The 14,900-nt window shown below is 45.6% G+C and overlaps 1 protein-coding gene across 1 annotated transcript in view; it reads right to left on the minus strand.

Annotated features, from left to right (window-relative positions):
- The window catches only part of LOC139806142 (S-adenosyl-L-methionine-dependent tRNA 4-demethylwyosine synthase TYW1-like), a 104,328-nt gene that overhangs the window by 18,312 nt on the left and 71,116 nt on the right, over nucleotides 1-14,900 (minus strand). The window contains exon 14 of the mRNA XM_071765357.1: nucleotides 11,976-12,086. Coding sequence (XP_071621458.1) covers nucleotides 11,976-12,086 — 111 coding nt within the window. The remainder of the gene's footprint in view (nucleotides 1-11,975; nucleotides 12,087-14,900) is intronic.

Here is a 14,900-nt window from a genome sequence, read left to right on the forward strand (position 1 = left end):
GCAAGCACACAAACCACCCTTCTCTGCATGCACAAAGTGTATGGCTCCTGAGAGCCCAAAGAACAAAATCACTTAAAAAAAAAAAATTAAAAAGCACTAAACTGGAACAACATAGAGGATGTCTGTGAACCTTGAGGTCTCCTGAAGACAAATGCTAATTTTAGGATCAAACTGGAGGGATGGAACTGGGCTTTCAAGGTGGAGAAACTGTGAGTTTGCTTGGTTGAGACCCACATCACCCATTCCCTTCTTTAAGACCTTTGCTAAACCAGAAACAACCCCACGGGGATGGAAGTGTCTTCACTGGAGACAACAACTGAGTTCCCCCAGAAGAAACAAGGCTTTGTTTCTGGCTCTGTCCTCATCTCAGATGCTTTGCTGCAGAAGCCAAGCACCTGGAGATCCTTCATGAAGCCACCAAGTGCACCCCTCTGGGACAGGACCCCAGGGGGGGAGGGAGGATGCATGGCCACCCAGGACAGCATCATGGCACTGCCAAAACCTCATCTTCCTAACCCAGACTGCTTGTCCTCTGGTTGTGCCTCTCCTCTCCTCTGCACCATTCCTCTGAACTCCAATTAGGACAGGACTTAAAAAGCTGTAAGAAAATGCCAAGGCTCAGGGGAAGTGCTGCTCTTTGTTGTTCACAGCTCGGGGGGCAGAAGGACCTCAAAAACTCAGCAAGGAGCTTGCAGTTTAGAGGTGACCACAGTGCAGACCATGAGAGTTGGTTTGCTGCTACCTCCAGCAAGGTTCCACCAAGCCCTGATGTGAAGGGATGAACAAATTGGCCTCACATGGTAAGAAACCAAGTGGAGAAATCTGCTCAACCTCCTCCATCCAGCTAAACAAACACAAGCCACCAGTTTCCATGATTATTCTGCATTTCTCTGGTTTGGTGGCAGCAGCTCTGTTTCTAAGTTCTGCTCTTTGAGTGCCTGCCAGGGAAATTGGTAAAATTTTAGATGACCTTGAGCGTGCTCCTCCCTTCTTTATCCCCCCAGACTACAGGAGAAGGCAGCTCCAGCAACTGCTGGACACCCTGCACTCCAGACCCTCATTAAAAATAAATAGGGATTGGGAGCACGTGTCCAGAGTGCTTAATATGCACCCCCCAAGATACCAAGGGCCATGAGTTAGATCTAAACCCAACATTGGCACAGTAATGCCAGTGCAAACACAGGCAGTAAGCACACAGATTATTTTTCAGGGCTGAGTACATGAGCAAACACCTGAAAATATAAAAGTGTTTCTAAAACTCCAGCTCATCTCAGTCTCACTATCTTCTGCTTAAATTAATTCAGTAAATACTGAGAAATGTTTAAAAAAAAAAAAAAGTCGACCTCTGCCCACATCTCCTGCACGTGCTTGGGGGGGGAGGGTGAAAGTCCAGACCTAAGCTGCTGCTCTAGAACCTCTTACTGTTTTCTGATGCACAGAACTGAATTGAAGACATTGAAAAGCAGCTTGTGTTGTTCTGGGCAAAGGCCATCAGAACAATCAAGGAATTTCTATAATCTTCCCACTCCAGGAGAAGTCCACCCTGCTTTGTGTGAGAAACACCAAGAGCTGAAGCCATCACGCCAGAGAGCCCATAAGGAGGGAGCAGCAAGGGATTTTTTGACTAAGATTGATCCGGGCTGATGGTGTTTCTCCCACCTGATGCCATCTGCCAGCTGAAAGGCCAACCCCATCATTCCTGCACCCACAGCCCCATCACTCCTCATCACCTCCTCACTCATTGCTCCTCAAGCAGCCCTTGGCAGAAGTAAAGGTCATGCAGTGCTGGCACAGTGTATCTGCACCCAAAAAAAAAAAAAAGCTAATTCATGGGGTGGGAAATACCCAGGTTGTGCTGATGGGATGAGCACCATGAGCATCCTTGGGTAGCAGATAGAAAGAAGTTTTACACCAGCCACGGCCCTGCAGAGCTCTGCAGCTCACAGAGGTGTGAATGGGAACTGTGGGGAAACAGCTTCTCTGGTGGCCTTCAGAACCACACTCAAAACTAGGTGCTGATTTAGAAGGGGCTTGGCTCAAGAGAGACCTTCATCTCACATTTCACTGGATAAAGTCAGGAGAAATATTGGGTTCTGGCTCCAGCTCCCTTCCCCACCACCCCATAGAGTAATCAGACCAAAGGAGAGGTTTGGAGTGGGGCAGATGGTCCTGTTGTGCCCTAGACAAATCCAAGACACAAGCACTGCTGGCTTGAGAGATTTACTTGTAAGAGAAGCTGAGGTTCTCTGGGTCCCTGGAAGCCCTTGAGCAGCAGCCATCCCTGCAGCCTCTCAAGTTCTCCTGCCTACACTTCGCTCCACCCAACTTCGGCCTCAGCATTTTGACATCAGATGCTCTTAATTTGGGGATTTCACCACTTGGACCTTCCGAATTACTACTTCAGTCTTAGCCATGGCCTCAATTTCACTACTGCCTTGATCCATCTTTAATTACATTGGTAAAATTCTCATAAATTAGCTCAGCAGCATGTGGCTTGGCTGAGATCTATTTTTCCTTCTTTCTTTCTTTCCAGATAAAATCCATTAAAGGCTCATCCAACTGGTTTAACCTGTGCTATCATAGCTCACAAACATACCAGCACCCAAGAAGGACAACTCACATGAGAAGCTTGGTTTTTCTTCTTGACCAAACAGCTCCTCTGTACTTCTTGTGGAGGTGTCATCACCTTTGCTCTTTGGCTGAGCTATTTTATTCCAGTCACACAAACCCATTGAGCACAGGTCTTTAAAGCAGAGCACACACACGCTTATGGATGCTTATGGTTTGTGTTCCCATGTTTTATTTCAGTGAAGGATATTTTTACTTCTTTGAAATGGCATTTGCATCCAGGGTGTTTACAGCATCTGGACCTCACCCAGCCACATCCAAGTTCCACATGTCAAGTCCAGCAATAAACAGAGACAGATTTAAAATGCAAACATTTAAAGTGAGGACAAGGTGAGCTATGCAGAAGAAACAGACTCCTGCTAATTAGAAACTGTACAAGTTTTGGAAGCAATTAGTTTCTCACTGGTAAATTTATGAGGGATGTCCAATATCAATCTGCCCCAGTAAAGGACATTAGGGCCACACACCATAGCTCAGAGCCAGGGTGGAAACAGGTTGAGTGCACAACAGCAGACAAGTTGGGGGAGTGTTAAACAGGGAAGTACATTCATTTTTTTAGCCTGGCTCTGAAAGCCTAAAAAAGATTTTTAAATGTTCTTACATTAGAGCAGCCATCCATGCAAATAATAGGCTATATATCTCCCCAGTTCAGCTGTACAGATGCAGCTCCATACAGCAATATTTCCCCCTCGTTCATTATACAGATTATAATTTGAGCAGCATGAAAAATGTATGCCTGCAGAGGGGAAACTACAACATGACTCATTCCTTTAATAAACTTCAAAGATATCTTTTACAAGGAAAGAAAGCACAGAGGCAAATGGAATAACTAAGTGCTCGGGTGGCTGATTAATTCACAGGCACAAATCAATGAAAATCAGCTTAGCAGCACACGGAATGAAAGCACATCAGCTTTCAACTTCCCCCAACTTCTTCAAACTTGAGTTAATTAACAGTGCTGATACCACTTGAAAACTGTGAGCAGTTGATTAGGGCGGGCCTGGCATATTTTTCTGTAATACATGAAGGTGGTTATTAAGACAGCAAGTTTTGAAAAAGGAGACCATTCTATTGCACACCCTTACCCCCAGCTTTCCAGCAGCAGCAACATCAAGGATGCTGCTTCTTAATTAGTATTTAATAAGGGTGCTTTTAGCATCCTAATTAGGCCACGCAGCTTTGGCCAGATACCTTGAAATGCAGAAGCCTTTTGAAAAGCATCTCAGCTACTCCTGGTTATGCCAGGAATAGGAATCCAGAGCAAGGGGCTGGGTGGGCTCTGGGTTTCCACACTGCTGGATTGGAGCTGGATGTGCACAGCTGCATTTAAGCAAAGTCTTGTGTCCAGGTGATTATTGCTGTGGCAAGGAGAAAGTTTCTTCCACTGCTGGAAGATCTGTGTCCTTGCTGGAGATCTTGAGAGCTAACAAGTGTTTTAATCCACAAAGCTAAGAAGGAAAGAGTACCAGGGAACTAAATATGACAGTTTTGTGTCTCTACTCTGAAACTCCAGGCTTCCCAACTTAATTACAGAACAAAAGAATTTTCTTTACTCCTAGCCCACAAATTATGAATTTGTTTAATTGAGGCTCATGTGAACTAACAGAAGAACAAAGCACCAGCCAAGCTGCTGAGTGACAGAGCCTCTGTTTAAAAATTGGAGCAGCCCTGACCCAAGACAAATGTAAAAAGCCTCAAATTACATGTTGATAGATTGTACTCTGCAATAAAAATGCTTATGAGCTGAGCACCAGCACTGTCCAAATTATATATACAAGCACCCATGCACGTCTGGCTCCTTGCTGGAGTGGATTTGGGCTCTCTGGTTGCTTTTAATAACCACTTCCAAGTTGACTGAACAACGGACACTGGTTTATTTGTGTCAGTTAAATCAGAAAGCAGGGATAGAACTGGTTAATTCTGCAGTCTAACCCCAAGATTTCACCCCAGCTCTCCAGATGCACCACACTGGATGCAGATTTGGCCCTACAGCAGCACAGAAATCTTCAGTGACTGCCTTGAAGTCAACAGAACTCCTCCTGTGAAAGCTGAATTCCAAAATGCTGGACACAGCCTCTCATTCCAGGTCTTCAACATCCACCACATAGGTACTGACAGAGAAACAGCCCCTGGGATATTGCTCACCCCCTGATAAGGAGCAACTGCCCAGGGGGGTGGGGGGGAGCAGAAAGACACAGACTGAAAGGCAGGAGGGGAATTTTCAGCCAGTGACCTCCTTTGCTACAGCCCACTCCTACCCTGCCTCAGTTTCCCCAGCTGTAATACAAACATTTCTGCCCATGGCTCTGAGTGCATCAGAGACAACTGAGCACCCCAGTGCTGGGCCATCACAGAACAAACCTCCTTCATGTTCTACAGCTTCCTTTGGTCATATCTAAAAACCTTACAAGCTTATGGCAATTTCTATGCCTCGTGTTTCCCCCTTACTTTGGATACCAACCTTTATTGGAACAGAAAAAAATATATGAGGACAGTCCACTGTAGCTTTTTCACCAGGCTTCAGTTTGCACCCAAGCCCAAGACTACAAAAACAATTTCAGAAATGCATTTGTATCAAACCACAGGCTGGGACTAAATCCTGGCTTTTCAATGGAACTGTAGGGCAGGGTCACCTGAAAATTCAAAATTCAGTCATCCACCTAATGATTGCAATTAAGCTTGTTCTAGAGCCTCACTGTGTACTTACAGCATGAAAATGACACCGATGTCAAGCTGAACTCCTCAGGAATACCTGTGAGTAACTTGTAACCCTTACCTGGATCCACAGCAGGGTCCCTGCCTCTGTCACCCCCAGCTGCTAACAAGGAAAGGGGCAGCTTCCAGCAGATGCTGATCAGGAACCACCTGGAGCAGTTTTTATTGCAGACCAGGGCATCTGGTATAGGATCCCAGACTGGTTTGGGTTGGTTTGGGATGACCTTAAAGCTCATCCAGTCCCAACCCCTCTGCCATGGTCAGGGACCCCTCCCCCAGCCCAGGGTGCTCCAAGCCCCATCCAACCTTCAACACTGCCAGGGATGGGGCAGCCACAGCTTCTCTGGGAAACCTGGGACAGGGGCTCAGCACCCTCACACCAAAGGATTCCTTCCTCTGACCTCATCTCAATCTCCCCTCTTCCAGTTTAAACCCACCACCCCTTGTCCTATCACTTCATACCCTTATAGGCTTTCTCATAGGTGCCTTACAACACAGATTGGGGAACTGAAATTAAATCTTGAATGCTATTCATTTGTGCAAAAAAACAGAAAGTGAGGGGTTAAAGCAGCTCAAGAACTGAGTCCAACCTTAGGCAAATGCTTCTGGCTAAAGAATGAACTGAACATTCACCAAAGCCTCTTTGGATCCTACAGAGGAGCCCAATCTCCCTCACATCAGCTGCCAGGTGTTCAGTATTTTTTAACCCATCCTCTCCCAGGGCAGCCTGGACCCAGCAGCTCCAGCACAAGGAGGGGGTGGTGCAGCCCTCCCCCTGCCCACCTCTGATGTTCCACAGCTCATGGCTTGGCCTTGGGCCCATCAGTGGAGAGGACATTAAGTGGTCAGGGGTTTTCTTTTCAGGTCTGGAAATGAACAATTGAGTGGATTTATTTTACAACAGGCAGCTAGGACAGGACATTTTGAAACTTCACCTTCCCTCTATCTAAATGCAGACTGGAACAGCAGCAAGTCTCTGAATGGCTTTTTGACAGGTGGGGGCAACTGCCTCTTACTGCATGCAATTAAAAACTCATTAAGGCAGAGCTCATTTTCCTCATTATTTTAAGCACTTAAATAATCTTTACTGTTTAATATGACAAGACTGAGCAGATAGGGACAGATACTTCCCTCTGGTCCCTCCTTCCAAAGATTTACTTGGTCATTTTAATCCTGCAGCAAAGCCTCAGATGCCAGGAGCAGGAGCTGAAGTCCCAGAACATCATCCTCAGCTCTGCTGGACACCAAACCCATCACTGAGCTGGTTGTGAGGGTGCTGTGCTAGAGCTGCAGAAAAATCACTGGGGACAAGTGCTTTCAAGTGGCTAAAAACTGATTTCACCAAGGCTTGAGGAAATTCTGTGCAGTGCCACAACTCTGCCCAAGTCATGCCCGTGGGATGAAGAGCCCTCAAACAAAGCCTGAGCTGGGCAGCCTTGTTTATTTGGTTGGTTTGGGTTGGGGTTTTTTTCCCCTGAAATTAAAATGAATGGAGACAAGCAGCACACTCTGCTCTCGCTGCAAAAGCTGCAAGATGAAAGCTTCAGTTCAGCAAATGCAGAGCTGGAGATGCCATTTCACCTCTGGCTCTGATCTCCTTCACCACTGCAGAAACAGCTCTGGGATCAAAAGCCCTGGCTTGATCTGCACCTTTCCACACAACAATCCTATAGCTACAGGCAGTGCAGGGGGTACAGCTGCAGGCAAATGTGGAAGTGTCTGCAGTGCCCAAAGCTCCACTCTGGGTGTCCAGGGGCTTTCCTGGCCTCACAGCAGCCTGGCCCTGCAAGGGGACCCTTGGGACCCATCCACATTTCATAGGAAAATCCTTTTGTCCCTTTTCTTTAAGCAGCAATATAAATGGTCACCTACGGCATGGCAGCACAAGCCTCTGGCTTGTGAAACACCAGGAGGGCAACCTTGCAGAAAGGTGAGTGGCACGTTCTGGGTTGTGCATCTAACAATCAGCCTTGTACAGGTGTGACAGTGACACTGTGACACTAAACCAGACCAGGGCAAGGAATAAAAGTGATGTGTATTAATACCCCCATGACTGATTCTTCTTTGCTTGTGTTTCACACAAGGGTAATCAAGGCTAATTTCTATTGGCTTGAAGAAGAGAAAGAGAGTCCCACAGAGTTATGCTCCTGTAAGATACTCATGTAAATGAGAACAAGTGTTAAGCCCTGCAAGAATCTAAATCTCTATCCACACCACCCCATGAGCCTCTCCAGAGCAACAGGGGATTAGTTACATTCATTTTAAATGAACGTCATTTATCTCAAGTATTTAACCAGGAAATCCTGCTGAGTGGAGCTCATATTCTGGTAGCTGCTTTGCAGTAGCTTGTAATATTTTTTTTGTTTATTTGCTTTCAGTAGGACCTGGTCTTTGCCTTTTTAACCTATCAAGCTAGAGTTTTGGAAAACAAAAACAAAACAAAAAAACCCCAACCAAACAAAAAAAAAAAAGAAAAAAAAAAACCCAACCCTAAGCGAAATCCATATGCCAAATAGATTTTTCAATCTGCTTCATTCTCAAAGGAATACAAGAAGTTACTTTTAATCAATAATATCAAGTCTTTTAGGGAAGCTCCCAGGTGACAAACACAGCTGTGACCACAACTGTGGGGCTGGACTAAAGGGCAGTGACACACTGGCAGGAGTTTGTGTCCAAGTGGAGATCAACACAGAGTGAATGAAAGGGACGAGTGACAGCAACAAGGAGTGTTAGATTTGAACACACCTCAACCCAAGCCATCTTCCTTTGGGTCAGTATTTAAATCCCAACTTTACACACTTCTGCATCAAGCATCACTTTGAGTGCTGTGGGATTCCCTCATGTGAGCACTCCCTGGGGGGTAGGATGGAGATGATGCAGCCCCTCTGCTGTTGCTCTGCTCACCTTTCATTCCAGAGCAGTCAAACATTGCAGGGACAGAGCCCCTGGCCCTCTGCTTCACCCTGTGGGTGCACAGGCAGAAGCCATGAAGCACCCTGAAACCTTCCCCACCCCAGTGCAGGAAGCCCCCCAGCAGGGATCCTGCTGCAGGAGGAGGTGATCTCATGGGGAGGGAGCTGGACAAGAGTCTTGCCAGTCAGGATTAAAGATGAGGAGATAAAAACACAGTGTCTGGGGAGTGCAGAGCTGAATGCGAAGGAGGGTGACCCCCTAATGAAGTGAGGTCAGAGTCTGGGGTGAGGTCTGAGTGCAGGCACAGCAGCCACAGGAAGGTGTCCACACCCCACCCCACCCCACCAGCCATCCAAGGACAAAGAGGTAAGGAAGACATCCTTAAGAAGATGACATCCCCCTTGTCAGCCTCTCTTGTGATACTTGCCTGGACTGTCTCTGCCCTGCAGCAACACAACTCACTCATTGTTCATCAGCCACGCCAAACACGTGGCTTGCTCCTTATGGCCAAGAAAAGGGTAAAATGGGTTCCATGGTTGAGATGAGAAACTCTGTCATCCCCTCAGGTTCCAAAGTCACAGAGAGGCAGCAACAGAAAGCCACTGTGACTCCCCCACTGAGCCAAATCTTCCACAGTTTAGGAGCACTGATGTTCAGCAGGAGCCAACAAATGAAACTATGTACAAGGGAGGCCACCAGCTGGGCTAATATTGTATTTATTGTGAGCAACTTCCCCTCTGCAGAGCCCCAAGTGCCCACCTTCTGGAACATCCCATTTGCTCCACCGGAGAAAGGAAGAAAGGCAAAGAACCCTTGTTCTCCCATAAAAACATCCTGCAGAAATACTGTGAGCAAGACCTTTCATCCAACTTAGGGGTCTACTGAACTACAACCAAGCAAATCCACTGCTCCAGGAAAGCCATCACAAAATGTCGTGGATGGAAGGATGGAAATGACAAGCAGACCCCAAATGTTGTGCCAGCACAGAGCTGCTTTCAGGCAGTGATAACATCAGCTGCAGGTGGGCACTGCCAGCAAGGCTGCTCCTGAAGGCATCTGTCAAGAGCATGAACTTTGCTTTCCTGTCTCCAAAATCAAGGTAACAGGACAGCATGGCTCTATTTAAAAGCTCAATTAAAGAGAAAAAAAACCCCAGAGACTATTTCAGAGGCATGAATGAGATGGAGCAGTGCCCTGAGACTTCATTCTTGGTGCTGAAGCTGAAAAGGAACGAGTGTGTTTCCTTGTACTCTGCTGCTCACTCTCTGCTGTCAGACTTCCTGCATGGTTTTGGGAAGGTTTGGAAACTCTTCCTCCCTCCACAAGGCTGGAAAGAAAGAGCAAAGCATAGATGATTTTTGGGCTCTGAGCACACAGATGGCAGTGAAGCTCTGAAAGGCACTGATGAGGTCTGTAGTGAGAGCTGTGACCAGGGAAGGGGGAACTTCCCCACCACTCCCAGCCTAAGTACAGCCATGAGCAGAGACAAGGGAGAGAGATGCTGCATCCTTTAAAAAGGCTCAAACCTGAGTTTCCCTGTGTCCCTGACAACTGTTGTTGGGACTGGAAAGAGAAGAGACTTTCCACAGGCCACCTACAATGTTTTGTGGACAGGGTTTAGGCACGAGGCTACACCATTCATGGAAGAAGAAGCCAAGGCATGAGATGTGTAAAGCCCTTAGCTTGAAGACACTGTGATCTGGTAAGGACCAGCACTCTGGTAAGACTCTTCTGTCCACCAGCACGTGGCAGAATTTCACCTACCTGCTGGAATATTTCTGAAAAAATGCCATTTAGATCAAAGCATCCCACTTGGCAATGTAATTGATTAGCATGAAGCAGAACACAACTTTTGTAACCACACAAACAAAAAAACGTTTTTGCTTTTGTGCTGCTTCCTGTTAACCAATCAGATGTGCAAGTGGGATGCAAACTGACACTCAGAGAAGTCCACAAAAGAGCCAAATCACCCATCAGCACATCCAGTGCCAGCTGCACTCCTCTGCCTTCCTTGTCCTGCAGCCCCTCAGAGCCCCCCTGGATGCTGGTGTTGGCAGCTACACCACCATGAGGGCTTGGGAACATCCCCTGCAGCCCTTCTCTGCCTCAGTTCACACTTTTCCAAACCTATATACACCCTCGTCAGAGAAAGTCCTCACTGGCTGGGATCTGGAAAAGCACTTTGAAGGAAAAGATGAAATTTACAAATTTGAATTTTTGCAAAGATGAAATTTTTGCTGGAAGCAGCATGGGCAGAAACCTGTCCCAGCTGAAAAAAAAAAGTGTCAGGAGTACATCTGCAAGCACCTTGGTAATAACTCTATGATCACTTCTTTTTTTTCATCTATTTCCCTGGCACTCTGAGGAATGATTTTGCCAGGGAAGAGCCACTGGGAAAGCTGAGCTCCACACTGCTGGGAACCCAGGGCTGCGAGGCTGAATCCTTCCCCAGATAAAGGGAGCAGCAGCCTTGGAGGAGACAGATGCTGGCCCTGGAGAGTGTTCAGGGGAATCTACGCTCAGAACCATTGATTAACTTTCATCTGATTCATTTTATTAATTAAAGTTGCTACACATGATGGAGCAGTGCTGTCCCAGTGCTCCAGGCTGCTGTGCACAGTCATCTCTGCCCTCCTCACACAATGGAAGAAAGAATCTTCTACTGCCAGGCTGCAGGAGAGGAGTTGGGAGATGCAAGGTAGGAAGGGCATCACAAAAGTACCCATTCTGCCAGGTTTTACCTGAGGAATATACAAGAGGCTGATACCCATTAAAAACTGAGGCTTTTTCCCCAAACCACACACAGAATCTTACTCTGTATTAAGCTATCAACTTCAGCAGAACTTTGAGAGCAAAAGAGCACTCACTACAGATAACATCAAGACCTTCAGGGTTGGTTTTGTAAGAAAATTGCAGCAAACTCCAGGTTTTTTTCCTTCAAATCAGCAGTAAATAAAGACTTTTAAAAAAGGGAAGAGAGAAAGAAAAGAAAAAAGAGAAAGGAAAGAAAATGTCCAGAAGTAATAGAGCTGCAGAAACCCAGAGCAGAGGTTAATGTCCTGGTTTGCAGGGGAGCTGCCAGATGAATGTACTGATGGTGATTCCTTACAGAGCATTTTGTTACATGCAGCTTTTACATACTCTACACACTAAATAGATTAATTTCAAGATAAAGCATGTTCTGCCCTGCTGTAGCTCACATTCTCCTGTTAATAGCTCTTCCAGTCCCAGAGGGTGATATTTCCCCTTTTCACAGCCTGATGAGTACCACACATCAGTAAACCAGATGCTGTCACCTTCTTCCCCTGCAAAATTCAAGACCATGATGGGAAGGATCCCAGCACAAACCACCCAACTTGTCCTAGAATATTTTGTTTCAAATGCTAGTTGACATAAAAGAGAAATATTTATTTATCAGTCTCTGCTTACAGGAGAAGTACAAAAAAGACCAGAGGCTTGTAATTCTTTTCAGCAGAAGTGGATGCTGGCTGGCACAGAGCTAGTCTTGCATAACACTGAAGACTATTCCAAATGCACACATAAAAGATGAGAAACCTGGCTGCCTAATGTTAAAAGCAAAAGATTTAAGCATCACTGAAATATTTGGAAGAACTGAATTTACTCGTACAAGTTTAGACCAGGGGGTGGGGGAGAATGGAGAGGCAAAAAAGGTAAAATACTGATGGAAAAAAACCAAACAGAAGCTCTGTGCAGCTCACCTTGACCTCGATGAAGTCAGGTTTACCAAGGGATATCAGGTCAGCATAGGCTCTGAGTTCATCCACGTTCCAAGCCTTCACCAGTGTCAGTCTGTAGACAGTGCGCTGGTGCTGAAACACAGGAATCACTGCATCAGTAACATCCTGACAGGGAGGCTCCAGCTTCCCAGACACCCTCAAACTGGGAAAAAAAAAAAAAAAAAGTCATTAATTTATTCCCAGAACTCAGGGGCTAAAACAAACTGGATCCCAACCAGGAATCACCTCACTTGTTCTTGCAAGGAAGCTACTCCAGAGCACCTATGAGCTGAGCTGCTTTTCACAATACAAAGATTTACCTTCCCTCTAGATATTCCAAGCACTTTGCTTTTACAGGAGCTTTAACTTAATGGGAAAATAACCAGGAAATTCATCACTCTTTGATTTGCTTCCCCAGGCATAAAATCTCACCATCAGTTGCTACACAGATACCTTTATTTCCTCCATCTGGATCATTTGGCACCAGTGACTTTTGGACAAGCCACACAAGAACAGACAGAGCATTGGCTGCCCCTGTCCTCAAACTCTTCCAGCACATTAGGCACAATATTGCAGAGTAAAGGCTCTCCTGGGATTGGTTATGCAGAACATTTTATTGGAAGCACAAACTGACAATTCAAATCACACCCAGGACCACTGAAACCCCCCAAGCCTTACCAAAAGCATGGTGCAGACTTTGGAAGGAACACAGGAGCAGCACTGGGGACAACCAGAGCAGCCTCCAGCCCTCCCCACCCTCTGCAACCAGTTCCTGCCTGGCACCATCCCTGCAGGAGCTTTCCCCTCCATCCCACAGCTCCTCACCCCACCAAACCTGACTGATTTCAGTGCCCAGCAGCTGCCAGCACTCCAAGAACTTCTTTCCTTGGAGCTGATTTGATTTGCCCTCAAAGGGCTGCTCACCAAAGAAGTTCTGGGTGAAAAATAGGACAAATTCAGGCTCAGTGCTTATATCTGCTCCTTCCCTTCATCTCCCACTGTTCTCTTTCAGTTATCTCTGGAGTTTATTTATAGAGCAATCTGCCAGCAAAATTGTTTTTTGAACTAACTCACTTTCCTTCCTTGGCACCCTGGAGACTGAAAAAGACAATAAAAGCATCAGTTTAGGCAGAGTGAGAGGACAATAACAAATCCACATCACCCAAGGCTCCAGGGCTGTATCCCAGGGCTGGAATCCAATTCTCCAGCTCCAGGAAGTCAGGTCTCAGACATTCCCAGGGCACAAGGTCACCTGAACTTCAGTGCCACGTGTGGCAAGCATGCACACTATTCCATTTATGACAATTTTCAATCCAGAAAAAGTTAAGAAAGAGATCTGCAACTGAATTCTGCATCATAAACCTGAGACCATTTCCCACACTGATGCCTCTGACAGCACCCACGAGCCAGGGGCAAACAGGGATGGATCCCAGGACCCTGAGTTCCAGGGCTGGGTTAGTAAGAAGCCCATGGTATCACCCCTTCCCAAGAGAAAAATCACTATTTCCCAACACCAAGCCCCAATCTACCCACATTTTACTCCTTCAGAACCTCTTGAGCTACACAGCACACAAGCAAATTTTGCCTTCTGTATAAAAATCCAACATCACTTATTAAAACACATTTCTGTGTTTGCCATAGGAAAAAAATCCAAACGTTTTCTACACCAATTTGGTGTGGAAACATTCCAGATAATTTACTAACAAACAATTAGGGAACAAACAAATAAAAAAATGTCCGAGTGCACTCTTATCTCAGGGACCTAAAGCACCAGGTAAATGGGAACATACAGTGGGAAATAAACACAAGTGAATATTCAATGGCTACAAGGAGCCAGTGACTTGAGAGAAAATGTAAAGGTAGAGCTTATTTTTTAATTGAAAAAAAAAAAAAAAAACCAAAAAACTGTGGAGAGTAACTTTAAAGAATGATTGAGCTAATAATAGTTGAAGATCAAATATTACAAGAATTAAATATCTGGCCTCTACTTTATCTGTAGAATATAACCACATATATACAAGAACAAGATTCAAATGGATTGGCAAAAGAAAGGTTTGCGCCAAAGGACCACAGGCAAGTATGAAATCAACAGTTAATTACTGAAGAGAAAAACAAAGAAGGAACTAATAAAAAAAAATAAACGCATCATTTGCCGTATAACAGGGAATGAAGAAACCAGAGGGAAAATGTCTAACAAGAAGAAAAACTCCAATACACACATGGCTGCCAACTGGCTGAAGTGATTAGATACCCAATTAATCGAGAAATGTCTCCCCAAAGGTCAGCTCACAGCAGTAAACAAATGCAGGCAGCTTCTCAGCAAAAGTAAATAAATCCCATATTTTAATATCAGCCCTGACCCAGGGCTGCTGATCCAGACCCAGACCTCAAGCTGGGAGCTCAGGTTCCCATTGCTGGCATTGGAATGGGGAGACCATCATGATGGGAAGCTTTTAGGAGTCTGTTTTTAGGTTTGGGTGTTTTTTGGGTTTGTTTGTTGCTTGTTTGCTTTTTGCTTGGTTTTTTGCTTGTTTTGTTTTTTCTTTGTTGTTTTTGTTGGGGGTTTGCTTGGGTTTTTTTTTTGTTTTTTTTTTTTTTGTTTTTTTTTGTTGTTTTTTTTTTTTTTTGTACTAAAATTAAGAGCAAATTTCTAGATGTCTGTGTGAGGCAGAGAAAAGGCAGCTTGGCAGTGAGTGGAACAGAGCATCCTGTGGGACCCAGCCCCACTGCTGGCTGAGTGCAGGAAAACTCCCAACCTTCAGATAACCACCAGGGCTCAAGGAAAGGGCCTGGAGTTGCACCACGAGAGGTTTAGACTGGATTTGAGGAAGAATTTTATTCCTGAGAGAGTAGTCAGGCATTGGAGCAAGATGCCCAGGGAGGTGGTGGAGTCACCATCACTGGAGG

Source organism: Heliangelus exortis, chromosome 21 (genome assembly GCF_036169615.1).
Source record: "Heliangelus exortis chromosome 21, bHelExo1.hap1, whole genome shotgun sequence".
Taxonomy (NCBI): domain Eukaryota; kingdom Metazoa; phylum Chordata; class Aves; order Apodiformes; family Trochilidae; genus Heliangelus; species Heliangelus exortis.